At 38.7% G+C, this 14,648-nt stretch overlaps 1 protein-coding gene across 3 annotated transcripts in view; it reads right to left on the bottom strand.

Annotated features, from left to right (window-relative positions):
- col12a1b (collagen, type XII, alpha 1b) overlaps positions 1 to 12,751 on the bottom strand; it is a 155,379-nt gene extending 142,628 nt beyond the window's left edge. Inside the window, exons 1-7 of one of the 3 annotated variants that reach the window (XM_063494563.1) lie at positions 12,594 to 12,751; positions 11,793 to 11,908; positions 7,793 to 7,909; positions 5,534 to 5,677; positions 3,011 to 3,070; positions 1,460 to 1,723; positions 218 to 382 (exon numbers count right to left, since the gene is read on the bottom strand). In XM_063494563.1, coding sequence (XP_063350633.1) covers positions 218 to 382; positions 1,460 to 1,723; positions 3,011 to 3,070; positions 5,534 to 5,677; positions 7,793 to 7,909; positions 11,793 to 11,871 — 829 coding nt within the window. In that variant the 5' untranslated portion in view covers positions 11,872 to 11,908; positions 12,594 to 12,751. Of the gene's footprint in view, positions 1 to 217; positions 383 to 1,459; positions 1,724 to 3,010; positions 3,071 to 5,533; positions 5,678 to 7,792; positions 7,910 to 11,792; positions 11,909 to 12,593 lie in introns of those variants that run through there. The other 2 variants (XM_063494564.1, XM_063494565.1) reach the window with 2 other exon arrangements.
- Positions 12,752 to 14,648: the final 1,897 nt, after the last annotated feature.

The raw sequence follows: 14,648 nt of genomic DNA, 5'->3' as shown, positions 1-14,648 counted from the left end.
TTCTTCGTCTGAGTTTGTGGAAAGTCTGAGCGAAACTGGAGCATAAACACACATAAAACCTGCTATCACTTGCTTGTAGGTTAACGATGTAGGAATTTAACCTTGTTCCATTACTACGTCACCACAGGTTGCTTTTGTTACAAACCCCTGCTAAAAGCATTAAATACGAATGGAAAATGTAATGTGGAGTGCAATAAAATTGCTCCTGGCTGCGTACCGAGGACAAAGATCTCCACCCCCGTGCTCCGGAGCTGCTTGGCATAGCTCGCCACTGGATCCTCAGATTTGCCATCTGTGATGATCACCAGCACTTTGGGGAGACCGTTTCTGGCACCGGCCGCCTCACTGAAAGCATTTCTCAAAACGTAGTCCAGAGCGTCACCTGGACCAATGAGAGAGAGAAAAGTTTTACTTCATTGGGTGTTCTTAGATTTAAATTGTAGAATGATGAGGAGAAAAACAACTATTTGATTCAAAAAATCTTTTTGTAGACCAAAACTCAAACTCAGCAATAAACCGAGCAGCAAAATCAGAGATATCACAGAAGGATGAAGCACAGCACATAATCATGATGAGAAATCCACCAGCAAACCTTTTGACATTTAATTCTCTGAGGTAACTTCATTGATCATGCGCTCCTTCAAGTTTGATATAAACTCAGTTTTTTCTTTTTCTTTTCTTGACGAAATTTTATATTACTTGTAATTTTCTTGATCTGCCTTCTGAACATTTCATATGTGGTCTGTTTCAAAATTTGAGGATATAAAATGAGCATAGTCTTAGCAGGAATGGTTCAAATTCAGTGGCACTCCTGGCATTTCTGATTTCATCTTGCGTGCACTATTCAGGCACTACTTCACTCTGCATACAGTTACCGCTACCTCTGTGAGCTACTTTGCAGCCCACCTCTAATCCAGCTCTTCCATTTCATGCTATATCTGACTTAATCATTGTCATTTCTCTTATTATCAATGCCTGCTCTGTTTTGTCAGAGGGTCCTGCTGCTGCTCTCTTTCCATGTACACCCATGGAAGGGCGGGGAGGTCCCAGATCAGAGTGATCTCGCCAAATTTAAATGACTTCACTTGCAATAACAATCCCGTTTTGACTCAAGTGGCCCTGACAAGGCTGCTTTATTGCTTTCTCAGCAAGTTAAACTGTGTGTAATGTCATTATAATTGTATTTCCCTGTACTTTAATGGATGTGTTTTTAATTCCCTTACATCCCAGAGATTTGCCTGCATATTTGTCAAGTGAGCCAAGCGAGACACACGTGAAATGAGCACTCACCTCACAAAAACAAATCACTCTTTAACAGCCATGTATTAAAAAACGATTATGCTTGCTACCAAAGATAAACATCCCCCTTAAAAAGGGTGTTTCTGTACTGATTGAAAATGTCCTAGGTCAATTTAACTCCACAGAAAACCCAAAGAACTGAACAGCATCAACAGGTCACCTGTGTTCGTGTTGCCTCCTTTGTACGGCATTGAGCCGATGGCCCGCAGAAGCGCCGGTCTGGTCTGGTGTTCGTTCAGGTTGAACTCAGTCCTGGCGTCATCACTGTACTGGACCACGCCTACCCGGGTTTTTTCCTCGCCGATATGAAAGGCTCCGGCAGCCGCAGAGATGAAGGAGCGTATGTATTTGAAGTTTGGCCTGCCCACACTCCAGGAGCCGTCCACCAAGAACACCACATCGCCGATGATGCTGGCAGAGCATCCTACAAAAAAAGTTCAAGAATGAAAAGGAAGAAAACGCTGAACATTAAACAGATTTTAAAGATGGTGATTTATCAGAAAAATGTAATTTTTCTGCCGCCATATGTGAGTAATAGCCTTGGACTTTAGGTTTATTCAGTGACAGTACTTTCTCGATAACGTTAATATTCTTTGTTGAGACTAAAAAAAACCCCACTCAGTCTTATTTTAGATTAAATAATGAGTTTTAAAGCCAAAACTGATTTGCACTGTTCCACTTTTGGCTCTCTCATCTGAAAGTCAATTTGAGTGGATTTGTTTGGTTAATGCTTGAAATTAAGGCCTGAGGGTTAAACTAAGATGTCAGTAAATATCCCACTCATGAAGTTGAATCCTGTACATGTGCCAGAAAAAGCATTTGCTAACAAGTGACTCAATGAAGCTTCAGAAGTCGTTGGCTACATCAAAGATCATCACGCCAAACAGCTCAGCAGTGCTGGTGTTCAAGTCCTGCCACTGTGTAGACCTGAATGTGGATGTTTCTTCTGATTTTTGGGTTCTTCTCTCTAACGTTAGAACAGTAGAACCTTCAGCTTACAGTATAACGTGGCATACTTTTAGTTGCCTAATCCTAAACTTTTAAACAGACCTTAACCACTAAAATTTTACTTGAATTCACTTTTCTCAGCTCAGCATGTTTTAAAGTCATGATGCATTATTTTTTTGTTAATTTAGACACTCTTTGTTGAACCAGACTTCATTGTCTCTCCTCTGCCCTGCTTTCTGGGAGTTTCCTCGTGACTTTTCCCTCATGAAGAGAAGGAAAAATCTGCACAACCTCGTCATCGTGTGCAGAACAGGGGCCAGGGCAGCAGTGGCAGCAGCAGCAGCGCTCTTGTAAATCAGCATCTGTAATGGTTTCCACTTCTCTCAGCACTTCAGGGCTGGGTTCAGCTCACTCCCACAGCTCCAACAGCAGCAACCTCCCACCACACCTATGACCCCCGCCGCACTGAGCATGTGCAGCTTCCTCCATATTGGCATAACTGCTCGGCAGGGAACCAAATCGATGACCAAATCCTTCAGAGATTTATGGGGGCCTAATTTTGATTATTGCTATACAATGGGGTGTTTGTAGAGCCTTCCTTCACTGCTAAGCTCACACTGATGAACACCGGCCAGAAGAAAACCCACGAACAAAAAGTCGATGAACGAGGTATGGCAGTGGATTTATGACTCATCATTATCTGAGTAGGAAGTGAAACCCCTGGTCAAACTAAGGTGTGTAATAAGTGAACAAAAGTACTCACTGACTGAATCTGAAGAGTCTGGTTTCCTGGGAGTTCCTCTTGTGCTTCCACTAGATTCAACTGAAAGACAAAGAAACAATCGCGTAATTACAAAAGTCTGAGACAGTTCATATCATCTATTGTGCTGAAATTATCCTCAGGAAACCCAATATCTTTACAGTGATGACATGTTATGAATCATTTTCTGTCACTGTTTTTCTTCATCTGAAGGCAGACCTCTGAAATCAGCCCAACTCTTGTGTTTTAAATTTCCCTACGTAGGATTTATCCTCTCATCAGAGGGTTTCTTGAGCAATTTTTCCTTTTTCTCGATGCAACAAACTTCCAAATGAGCTCCCAAATGGAGAAACTGTCAGGTTGATGTCATAGTTTGTGTAGGATTTCCAGCATAGCTCAAGCTCAGAGGGCTTCTCAGATCATCAGTTGTCCCCACCAAAAACTGCTGCCATGATGTCAGTGAAGACCTCAGTCAAAGCCTGAAATCTGGGTCAGTGTCCCATTTCATACTTTTGCTTGTAAACATCATAAACATAGATTAGGCCTATTGCTGGTTTGACAATCCGAAACCTTTCCTTCCTTCCTCTGAACACCAAAGTGCTTTACATTTTATTTACAAGTTGTTATCTTTAAATGTCTTCAGTCTTTTCTATTGGTTGATTTTTACCTACAAATCTCTCCTTGGAGTGGTTTCCTCTAACTGCTGTTCATGTATGAGTAAAAACCATAATCAGTATGACTTTATTCCTCATTGTATTTTACAATTGTTTGGTCCAAAACAGAATTAGGCAAAAAGGTACTTTTTTGTAAATTCTTTCTTTCTTTCTTTTTAATGATCCAAAATGGTAAAAATGTCTTTATATGGTGTTAAATGAATCTGAACTAGGGCCAGGCTTAAAAAAAAAATCTAATACCTCTTAGTACAATAAGATGGTGCAGTATGTTAATACAAACATTATTTGAAGGTACTTTTTAAAAAATGACATTCTGCAAAATGTACATAGATCTGTCACCAACAGGGGCAATGTGTTGAAATGTGTGCTGCTGTTATCCTTTGGTATCTGCCCCCTAGTGGTGAACATTTTAGTAACATGTTAGTAAGGGTGATTCCAAAAACTACCTTTAATTATGCTGTCCCTATCTCCTGGAAAAATCTGAGCTGATTACTATGTGGGAATTTAAGTCAGTGTTATAGAACTGAGAAAATAATACTGGTAGATGTTGCGTTCACTGACTGTAGCATTTGACAGTTGTATTTGTGTGTTTATGCTTATATCAGTTATCTTTTAGGCCAGGTAACTCTTGAAAATAGGTTTTTAATCTCACCAAGACCTTTACCTCAATAATAACAGGCTGTAATAATTCAAAAATGTCTTTAGCCAAGTGACCAAAATGAATAATGAAATTTTATTTTTTGGTGCTGGAACTGTTGATTATGGTAAAGTAATATAGAGGAAAAATGTTGATGGAAATCTGTGGTAGACACGCTACAGGTTGCTGTTTTCCAAGTGCAGAGGAACAAATTGTTTTTGAATTGCAAAAGGGTCAAAAGAAGCGATGCCTACTTATAAATTCTCATTGCACAACTTAATGTAGCCATTATTTTTGCACAATACAATTTGAGCTGCTCTTGTGTCTTTTATCTGTAATTAGGTAGTGGTAAACTGTTCAAAAAATTCTGTAAATAGTAAAACCCCTCCCTTCTGCATTAAAAAAAAACACCTTTGAAGTCATGTTGTTCGTGTTGTTCCTCATGCCTGTTTTCAATTGTCTTGTTTTTGCTTTCGAATTTATGGTATCAATGAATAAGCCAAAGACAATTTTCTGTCTCTCCTAAGTAACTCTCAGACTAATAACCAGTAAAAGCAGCAGTTGAGAAAAAAGGCTCATGAGCATGATTGTTTGGTGGATTTTTTCTAGAACTTCTGACCATATCACACGGTGTTCACCAGCAGAATGGAAAATGTATACAACTGGAATCTGTCCTGGCTGGCTCCCTGTGCTGCAGATTTGCTTAAATCTGTCAAGTCAGACTTTTAGTCTACAGTTTTTAAACTTTGGCAAAGCTAAAAATTGTCTTAACTGACTCCAAATGTCATGCTAAATGGACCTTGTGGTGAGATTGCTTTGTGATTTACTGTTTCCAGGATAAAGAATTAAATACAAACCTATTTTTAAGTCAAATTAAAGCAATTTAAATAAAGAAATAAATTTGAGGTTGTTTCCTTGAATGACGAACAGTCTGCTGTACTGAAACACCAAAATACTGAAACTAATGTAGAAACCGAGCAATGTTATTAACATATACTGGTGAAAGAGCAACACCTGGCGATCTTATATAGATCTATATAAGATTGCCAGGTGACTCTCTGTTATCTTCCACACTCGGTGTTAGTTTGTGGGCCAACATGCCATCCTGACTTCCTGCCAAAAACTGACCAGCTGCAGATTAACCTCACAAGCTTTTTACTGGACATCTGGCATTGATTTCCACAAGCACACAAATGCAGAGACACGGTGACTCACGTGTGATCTGGCCGGAGATGGGCAGACTCTGCTCTGATCCAGAATATGCAGTTATCGTTACGACATAATCCACATCTGGAGTCAGGTCTGAAATGGAGGTCTTAGTGGCAGATGCAGGCAGAGTAAATTCTTTTGTTGGTTCTTCTACAAGAATGCACAAAGTCAGAGGGAAGTCATTAGGAAACTATTACATGACTTGATTTCTCCAAGAGTCAATACAGGGCTTCAGAAAAACCTGATTTCGACTGCTGACCCGGGGACTGGAATAGCCATGTAAACACACAATAGTATAATTCGATTTGATAAAAAAAGACTTTCTTTGTTACTATAAACCGAAACACACATTATTTTAACCCTTTAATTCCCCTGAATGTTCCATAAGATGAATGCTAATTATTTGTTAAAAAATATCTTAGCCTCAGTTAATAGAAATGAACAATATTAACAGATTATATTTAATGTCAAAACTTCTGTGCCTCTAATAACTGAAACTGTAAAACTTACAAACTAATTTTCAGTTACTTTTTTATTTAACAAAAAACAGAAACGTAAAAATATTTACTGTTATATATTAGGCCTATTTCTTGACAAAACATATCAACCTTGGTGTTTATCAGTTACCCATCCTAGCTTATTTATTTAGTATTTGTTTTTAACATCATTTGAAACTTTTCTAGGTTGACCTTTTTGTAGGTTGACTTTTTTTTTTTTAATAAAAATTACTCTCGTTTTGCTATCTCAGCAAAAAAAAAATAAATAAAAAGCTAACTGGCTAATCTATTTGCTAATTGACATGAATAGAAAGGCTAATGTTAAAGTTAGCTATATGGGCAGTTAGTCAAGGTATGTAACTGTTATATTTATTTCTTAGTCAATATAGAAGTGCAAGCTACGTTTTTGGAGTTTGGTTAGCTAGCTAATAGTATTTAGCTGTTACAACTTTTTGTTGATGAATATACATATTAAAGCTAATATTAGTTCTGTTAGTTAGCTCGTTCAGCAATAGCAATGATATGTCACATTCACATCATAGCCTCATCAATTTAGTCCTTGTAAAACCTTCATGTTGAAAAGCTAATAATCTCAGTACCTGTTTCTTGTCAGAAAAGATCTGTTATTGAAAGTAATATGCTACTCACTTAGTACACTTTCTTAAGATGGCTTTTTAATAGCAATTGCCCATAAATAACTAAACATTACCTCTGTTAAATAAAAAAAGTGTTTCACTTACTTTTACTTACAGGTTTGTATTTAAACTGATGCTAGTTTTGTTAACTAGCAACAGTACGTCCCTTACCTGTCAATGATTTAATAGTTCTGTTAATTAGTGTCTGCGTTTGATCGTATGTAAGTGGACGTTAATTCTTTTAGTTAGTAACAGCACACTGCATACCCCTGTGAGTGTTTGAATGTTAGTTAGGTGTAAATGACATATTTTTACTATCTACATTTGACTTTGTGTAAGCTGATGTTAGCTCTGTCAGCTATTAAAAGTATGTCTGTGTTTGATTGTATATAAGTTGATGTTAATTTTAGTTAGCAACAATAAGTCACTTACACCTGGCAACATTTAAATATATATAAGCTAATGTTAGTTCTATTACTCAGTGTATGACTATATGTTAGTGCTATTTTTTCCATGCATAAGAAGAAACTTGTTCTCACGTAAGTTTTACTAACAATTTTTGAAATTATATAGAATACAGAAGTCTTAGTTGAGGACATTTTACTGGGTTCTGAATGATGATTCTGAAATATGAGTTGGTGACTATCAGCATGCAAACTAATGTTAGTTCTATCAGTAAGTTAGTACAATATAGTACACGTATATATACTCTAAGGCTGTGCTTCGTGAAGATGTTGAAACAGCACATGGTCTTTCTGAAAGTGGTGAGTTATTTTGGGTAAAGTCTTGGATCATTTGAAATAATAGCTCTTCTTTTTAAATCTATGCATAAATATCTCAGCTATTACATAAAAGGTCTTACATGTGCATGCCTGAGCTAAAGTAACACAGATTGCAGTTTGCAATGTCAGTGCTGGCAAAGTTCAGCGCTGGCAACCGATGATAAGATTTCTCCATTCATAATGTTTTTCCTTTTTTATCATTAGAAGCTCCTGGAGCTAAACTTGTGTCTGCAGAAACCTTTAGATAATTGCGGTAAGTGCTGAGTCCTGTCAGGTTGAGTGAAATCTTTATGACACTTGTAATGTTACAGGCATGGCACGACAGAACCTGCAGGTTTAATGAGCACCAACCTGTGTCTGAGGTCACTTCTATTCTGTAACCCTGTATCCTCGACCGTGGTCTCCTCCACATCATTTCCACTGAGTTCTCACTTAAAATCCTAAATCTTAAGTCTGATGGTGGGTCCACTGTGAAGAAAAAACATCAATGCAGTTAGCACTTTATCTTTAAGAGCGAAGTGTATTGTAGTGATCATTATAAAAAAGGACCAACAGTCAACACTTCCAAGGTGAAGTTAGACAAGTTCACTGTTGGTGCAAACAACACAAGACGCACCAAACTACAAATGAGAGGAAAGCCATTTTGAAGACAAAAAAATGACCTCCGTTTGGCTCGTGTGGCTACAATCAACAACTCAGGCAACAGACCAAGACAACAAACACAACAAACACAACACAACACAACGGTATCTAAAACTTAGGAGGGACACACAAAGGGTTCATATATGAGAACGTGAATTTCGGGCGTGATCACGAATACGGAAGCAAAAAACAGAGGTCAAATGAATTTTAAGAGCAACAAGCGATGGCATGTATTTAAAAAATGCGTTTGAGGTCTTTTAGGAGTCTTTATTCTACTCGTGTGGGATTTACCTTCCCACCTTTTATGTAACATTTTAAAATCTTTGTTGATTGGTAAAACCAGATTTATAAAATTAAGACAACAGCATCTAAAATGGAAAATTCAACATCAAACACTTAAGACATGAAGCATAATCAATCATAAATGGTATTACTGACACCACTGTTCAGCCACATAGCTTTATTGTGAGACTTTCTTGTTTTTATATCCTGACATTGCTAATTCAATCTTATTAAATGAACTTCATTTTTTTAAATATTGCATTGATTCAGTTTAAATGGCGGTCCTAAGAAACAAAACCTTTAAGGAATTAAAATTTGAATGATGACTGTTTTCTGATTAAGATTTCACTGCTATTACCTGGTGTTTAAATTTGAACATTAACAACTCAACATACAGTATTTCCCAACTACATAATTACATGGCGATCCCTAGAGGGAACAGCCACAATAATGATGATAATAATAGTAATAATAATAAAATATAATTATATTTAAAAAATATTCATTTGTTTTGGCCTGTGTTTGCTTCCGTACCTCTCATGGATGCCGATAACAACGCCTTTTAAATATTTTGAATCCTGAAATGTTTGTGGCTGGTGATGTCGTGGTGAAAGTTTTTTTTTTTTTTTTTTTTAAATCACCAGCCACGATCTCCTCCTGTCAGCTAACTCCAACATGGACTGACGGACATCCAGCAGTCTGTCCATGACCTCAATCCAACACAGGATGTTGAATTGACCAAGAAAGTGCTGATTATACAATGGATAAAGACCGGAGTCATCACTCTCATTGTCTCCATTGCAAACCTCATAAAAGAATACACAATGTCACTGCAGACATGTGTAAATCTTTTGCTTATGTTTCCAAAGAATCTACACCAGAGGTTCTTAAACTATTTAAGTCTAAAAAAAAAGCATCTATAATCTACCTTTCTTGGAAATTTACCATACAGTTAAGACTCCAAGAATACTTCTAGGATTTGGATCATAGTTTAAGAACCACTGGTCTTTGTCATGTTAACCAGCAAACCAAACTGACATAGAGGATAATAATTATATTTATTCACAGAGCATGTCTCTAAACGTATGTTATCAACTTCTTTCCACAAGCAACAAAACAAGCAGATCATGCACGTGTACATGAAAAGTTGTTGACAACAACTTAGGACAATGGACAAAAAGTTTCCATGTACACGAGGGACCACAGACTGTTTTTAAAGAAATATTTTAAAATGATATTCTTCAGGTTGGGGTGCTTATTTATGACGCTCTAGCTTGCTATCAAGATAATACACAAAGATGTTGACTCTAACTTGGCGCTACAAAAAAGGCATTCAGTCACGATACGGCTTTAAATAGCTGAATATAAACACAACTGTCTGTCTGGCTCAGGCACAAAAGCAGAGACAAATCTGTTTCTATAACAGGAAGTGTAACTTTGTTCCTGACAAATGAGAATAACGGTTTTCAGTTATTTCCTTCTTGTCAATAAATCCCACACAAAGCTCCCAAGTGGTTTGTATTTTTCAAAGTGATTGAGTAATTTCCAAAAACAGCTGTTCAAAGCTGAAGATTTTGGCGAACATACAGGAGAGCACACATTTGGGACTATATTTAGAGGCAGATTAACACAAATATGGTGCCCATGTTTGCCAGAATCAAAAACTGAGTCCATCAGTGTTCCGAGGTCTACAGTGGAGCTCTATGGCAAATAGAAATATTAAAGAAGGTGACTTATTACCAGAAGGAAACATCCGCTGTTAGTTTGGGTCTTTTTGTGGGATTGGTTGACTGTAAAGAAAAATGCACGATAAACCTCTGCATGTAACAAACAGGTGGAAAAACTGTGTCTGGTTCTTAATCTTTTCATGCTGCAGGAAGTTTATCAGCACATGTTAACAGCGGGTAACCTGAGCTCCGGAGTTTGTAATCATCTCATCAACCTTTGCAGCTGCACGGATTAAATAAATCTAAATACAGATGATCTAGCTACAGTTTATAGATTAGCCGCGATTTCTAGACCACCAACCAGTTGTTTTTATGTTAGTGTGGGGGAGGGGTGAAGAATATCACTGTAAAATATTGTCGTGAAGCCAAGACTGGGGGGTCAAGGCTTGACCGGGGAAGGTTACAGGACGTTAAAAATGGAGGAACCACCAACCTGGTGAATCAATTCAAGGGCTGCGTGGGGGAGGGGGCCACTGCTTCTGTTTCCGAACGGGGGGTATCACAGCCAAAAACTACCCGACAAACTTCAGCTTTTAATCCAGACACACACTGTTACCATCCACACGCACATTCATCCACATTTTAAACACATCCAGGGCTCGGTTCTAAACTGATTTTATTCTGCAGTTCTTGCCCTGAAGTGTGACTGTTTGGAGCTGAGCCCTTCCTGTTTAGAGGCTTCTTCGTGTTCAAGGTGTTTCAGCCTTTAAGTCCGGCCCTAGCATCAAACTATTTTGGAATATATGTGACCCATTACTGTGCTGTGTCCCCTGGAAAGGCGGCCAGGGGCCCCCGTTGGGACATTAAAGACAGAGAGGGGGTCTCAGGAGGTCAGTAAGTCTCTTGGAAAGGAGAAAAGAAGAAACTTTCCTTCTTTCTTTTTTAACTGTGCTTTCTTCTGCTTTTATTCTGAGATGATCCAGATTTCAGTGCAGCCAGTTGTCTCCTGTCCTAACCTCTGAAACCTCTGGAAAATAACGCGAAACTCATATTTTGTCTTTCTGTTCCATCAGGACAAAAGACGTAGGGAGGAAACTTGGCCACGTGCCGCCTGGGCTTTTTCCTTTTTTCCTCTTCTACTTTTTTAAAACTGGAGGAATGTAATCTGTAGTAACAGGCAGTCGGGGATTTCGAGCAACGGCGCCTCCTGGCGTTAAAAACTTAGACTGCATTTAATTTTAATCACATTTTTTTTCTTTCAACATTGAAGAACAAGACTGCTTTGGTTTTCAATTACAGGAAAAAGGTGATGATATTCTCACCGTATATCTGATTTGTTTTTTTGTTAATCACCAACATGAAGCCACATCTAACTACACAATTAAATCTGAGCTGCATTCATGCTCTCATTAAGTTGAATTTCACGGTTTAACATGCTTCGAAAACAAAAGTAATAATAAAAAACCCTCCCGTCTAGAAACTCAAACTCAATGTATTTCAAGCTGAGGTCGTTTTTCTCTTCAAGCAGAAATTCCTGATGGAAAAGTGAATCACTGGATCACAAAAAATCATCAAACAGAAGTTAAAATCAGAAGTTCAAACAAATCAATCCACAGGCACACATTTGCTTCAGTGATTTTTTTATTCATTTAGACTAAAAGTGCAGCTACACACAGCAGACAGAGGAGAGACAGAGGTGAGAGGAGGTGGAAGAATTCAGATGTGTTGAATTAAAAGAAGTGGAGGAGGAGCGGCTTTACCTTGCTCCTGGGCCTGAGAGGAGGACAGCAGCAGTGCCAGGACGGCAGCAACCGCTGCCAGAGAGAGCCTGCTCTTCATCTTCAGCTCCGCTGGTCTCAGCAGTGCATGAATGAAACTGCGAGAGGAACCAAGGAGGCAGTTAAACTCCCTCAGGGCTTCATAAGACTGTTAATCCTATCTGAACGAGAACCTCGGAGCTCATTAATCTTCATTCAAATCTACATCAGGCTGAAAAGTTATCAGAATACGCCGCTTTGGAGAGAGGAATGAGTCTGAAAGTCATCCTGACGCTTGAAAAAGTTCCACAAGCAGCGACAAAAGACTTACACGACAGACTTCATGTGTATAAATGTCTAAAACTCGCCAAAATCTACATATTGAAACTTTTAAAACTTCCCACAAAAGTCTCACAAAAGCAAATCATTAGCTCATCTTTCCCCGTCAAATTCCGTTTTTCCACTTTCTAAAGGAGCTCGAGTTATTGTTGCATTTACTCTGCAGACTCCAATCAAGTATTTAATATCTCCGCCTGATGAAAATTACCCACTCTAACGGGCACAAAGTCTTTCCACTTTATCTTAATGGTGAGTTAAGCCGTAGCGCCGTGCGCAATTACGCACGGCAATGTCGAGAAATAATCCACGCATTCACAAAATAGTCCAAATAAATATAGAAATGAATGAAATATTATTGAATTCAGATAGCTCAACTTTTAAACCTGAAAAAAGTCTGTAATAAGTCGTGACAAAAATAATCCCCCACAGATGGTACCAAAAATGTAAAAACCATGCACGACTGACCTATAGAGATGACTGGCTGAATTTTAGTTTTGCTTAAAAAGAAAAAAAATTAAAGGATAAAGGCTTCGCTGTAGACCCCCAGCCCGACACAAGGGAGAGTGAGGTGGTACGGAGTTGAAGTCAGAGCGCTCCGCGGATTTCTGCTTCCCAGACGCGTCGGCGAGCCTCCTTCCAAGTGGGAAGAGTCTCCACACAATCTGCTACTTAACAGGGGGGCTGCTCCCAGCTCTGCCTACCCCGCCGCGAGCTCTTACGACATCCAGCCGGGCCAAAAGTGATGTGTAACCTCTGAAAATGCAGCACGGAAGGACTCACACACTCGGAAACTTTTACATAGTTTTCTGCATTCCTTTCCGGTGATGAAGGGCTTCTGTGCGTCTCGGCCGCAAGGAGACAGCAGCAGAGCGGGGTCGCGGGGGATTAGTGGGGGGAAACTGTCAGAGGTTTTTACCCACTTTAAATTTTGTGAATCAACGGGAAAATATTACACAGTCTAGTAAACGAAACCCCGCGTCAGTTTTTTCCTTTTTAATCTGGAGTCCAGGGCTGGAACTGAAGTTTCTGGGGTCCTGGCAGGAGCTCACTAAGCTGGAGCAGCTGCTTCAACTCAGTTCCACTCTGTGATCTGAAAAGTTACTCATAATATAAAGAATATACATGCAGTGTCTTAAAGGAAGTCCAGGTATTTATTATATTTTTTAAAAGGACAGGATGTAAATTTTACTGTAATAGCTCCAAAGTTGATCTGGGGCTTCCAGCATTCATCTGTTTTTAAGGTATCCAAAAGAAATTGTTACATTATCAAGACACATTTCCCCAGATCCAAGAATATGATTTTAGAGGCACTCCAAAATCTGTCAAAGCTTATTAACCACCCCCCCCCCCACCCCCCACACACACACACAATATAGTGTACTCCCCTCTAAACCTGGAGATTATTTGTTCTGGGACCTCCACGCTCCTGAAATGTGCATTAGAGCAGTAACCAAACACCCCCAGCGCAGAACAAAGAACTTCACAGGAGGAGAAAGTGGGTTGCAAAGTAGCTTGCACGAGCACAACAACTGTATGAGGTACCTTGAAGTGCTATTTTATAGTGTACTCGCTGTACTTTACAACAAAAACTGCTGGCACAGGAATATATAAAATATGAGCTCCACTGTATGATACTGGCAACTCTGTTGTGCAGAGGCAAAATGACCCCAAAATTATTAACTTCCCCCAAATGATTACATGTTCATACACTCCACTTAGACCATCATTGATTTTAGTCATACACAGCACCCTATGAGTCCTAAAATATTAGGGCACTGAGGGATGGTGCCACCAATACTTCCAATTGAACCTATAATTTGGTACAGTAGATACCACAAAATACAGTAACTGACAATTTGTCAAAGCACAGAAAAAAAATCCACCCTTATTTCTAAAGTTTCTGTTCCCAAAATTTGTTAAAGTAACTCTGAAATTGCTTGGCTGTCGTAATCCTTTGTTATGATGCCTCTTTAATTATGATTATTTTTTAAACCCAACTGTCAAAGCTTTCTCAAATTCAACGCAGCAACCTGAGTAATGATTTTGTGAACTTTGATATTTTCCAACTTTTAAGGGTATCAATTAAATTATTTTTGGTTATATCTCCTCCAAAAATATCCCAGTTTTCACAATTTTAAAGGTACAGTGTGTAAAACCTCACCTATGGACAAAAATTGCAATCAACTGAGTTCTGTTTTTTTAACTCCTCCCATTTCAAAAACAACAGAATCCTAACTACAGTGGTCAAACAAGGTCAAACAAGTCTGGCCACTGTTCATCTGTAGTGAGTGTAGGCTGTCAGCACACTGTTTACCTCAGCTGTCATTATGCTGGGTTTCCACATCAATTTACTCTGGAGTGTGCTTTTACATTTTGAATAGGAGTCGATGATTAAGAAAAGCTCAGTTCTGTCCAGTGATAGCAATAAGGTGTCATTTGAGGAGAGTGCTGAACTTTTCTGGTGGTAACAGCTGCAGTTTTAGCCTCTGTTAGCCTCTGTTAGCTGCTATACTCAAAACT

The sequence above is a fragment of the Pelmatolapia mariae genome, linkage group LG15 (assembly GCF_036321145.2).
Source record: "Pelmatolapia mariae isolate MD_Pm_ZW linkage group LG15, Pm_UMD_F_2, whole genome shotgun sequence".
NCBI lineage: Eukaryota > Metazoa > Chordata > Actinopteri > Cichliformes > Cichlidae > Pelmatolapia > Pelmatolapia mariae.
The sequence above is the reverse complement of the archived record's forward strand: the minus strand, read 5'-3'. Positions and strand labels throughout refer to the sequence as shown.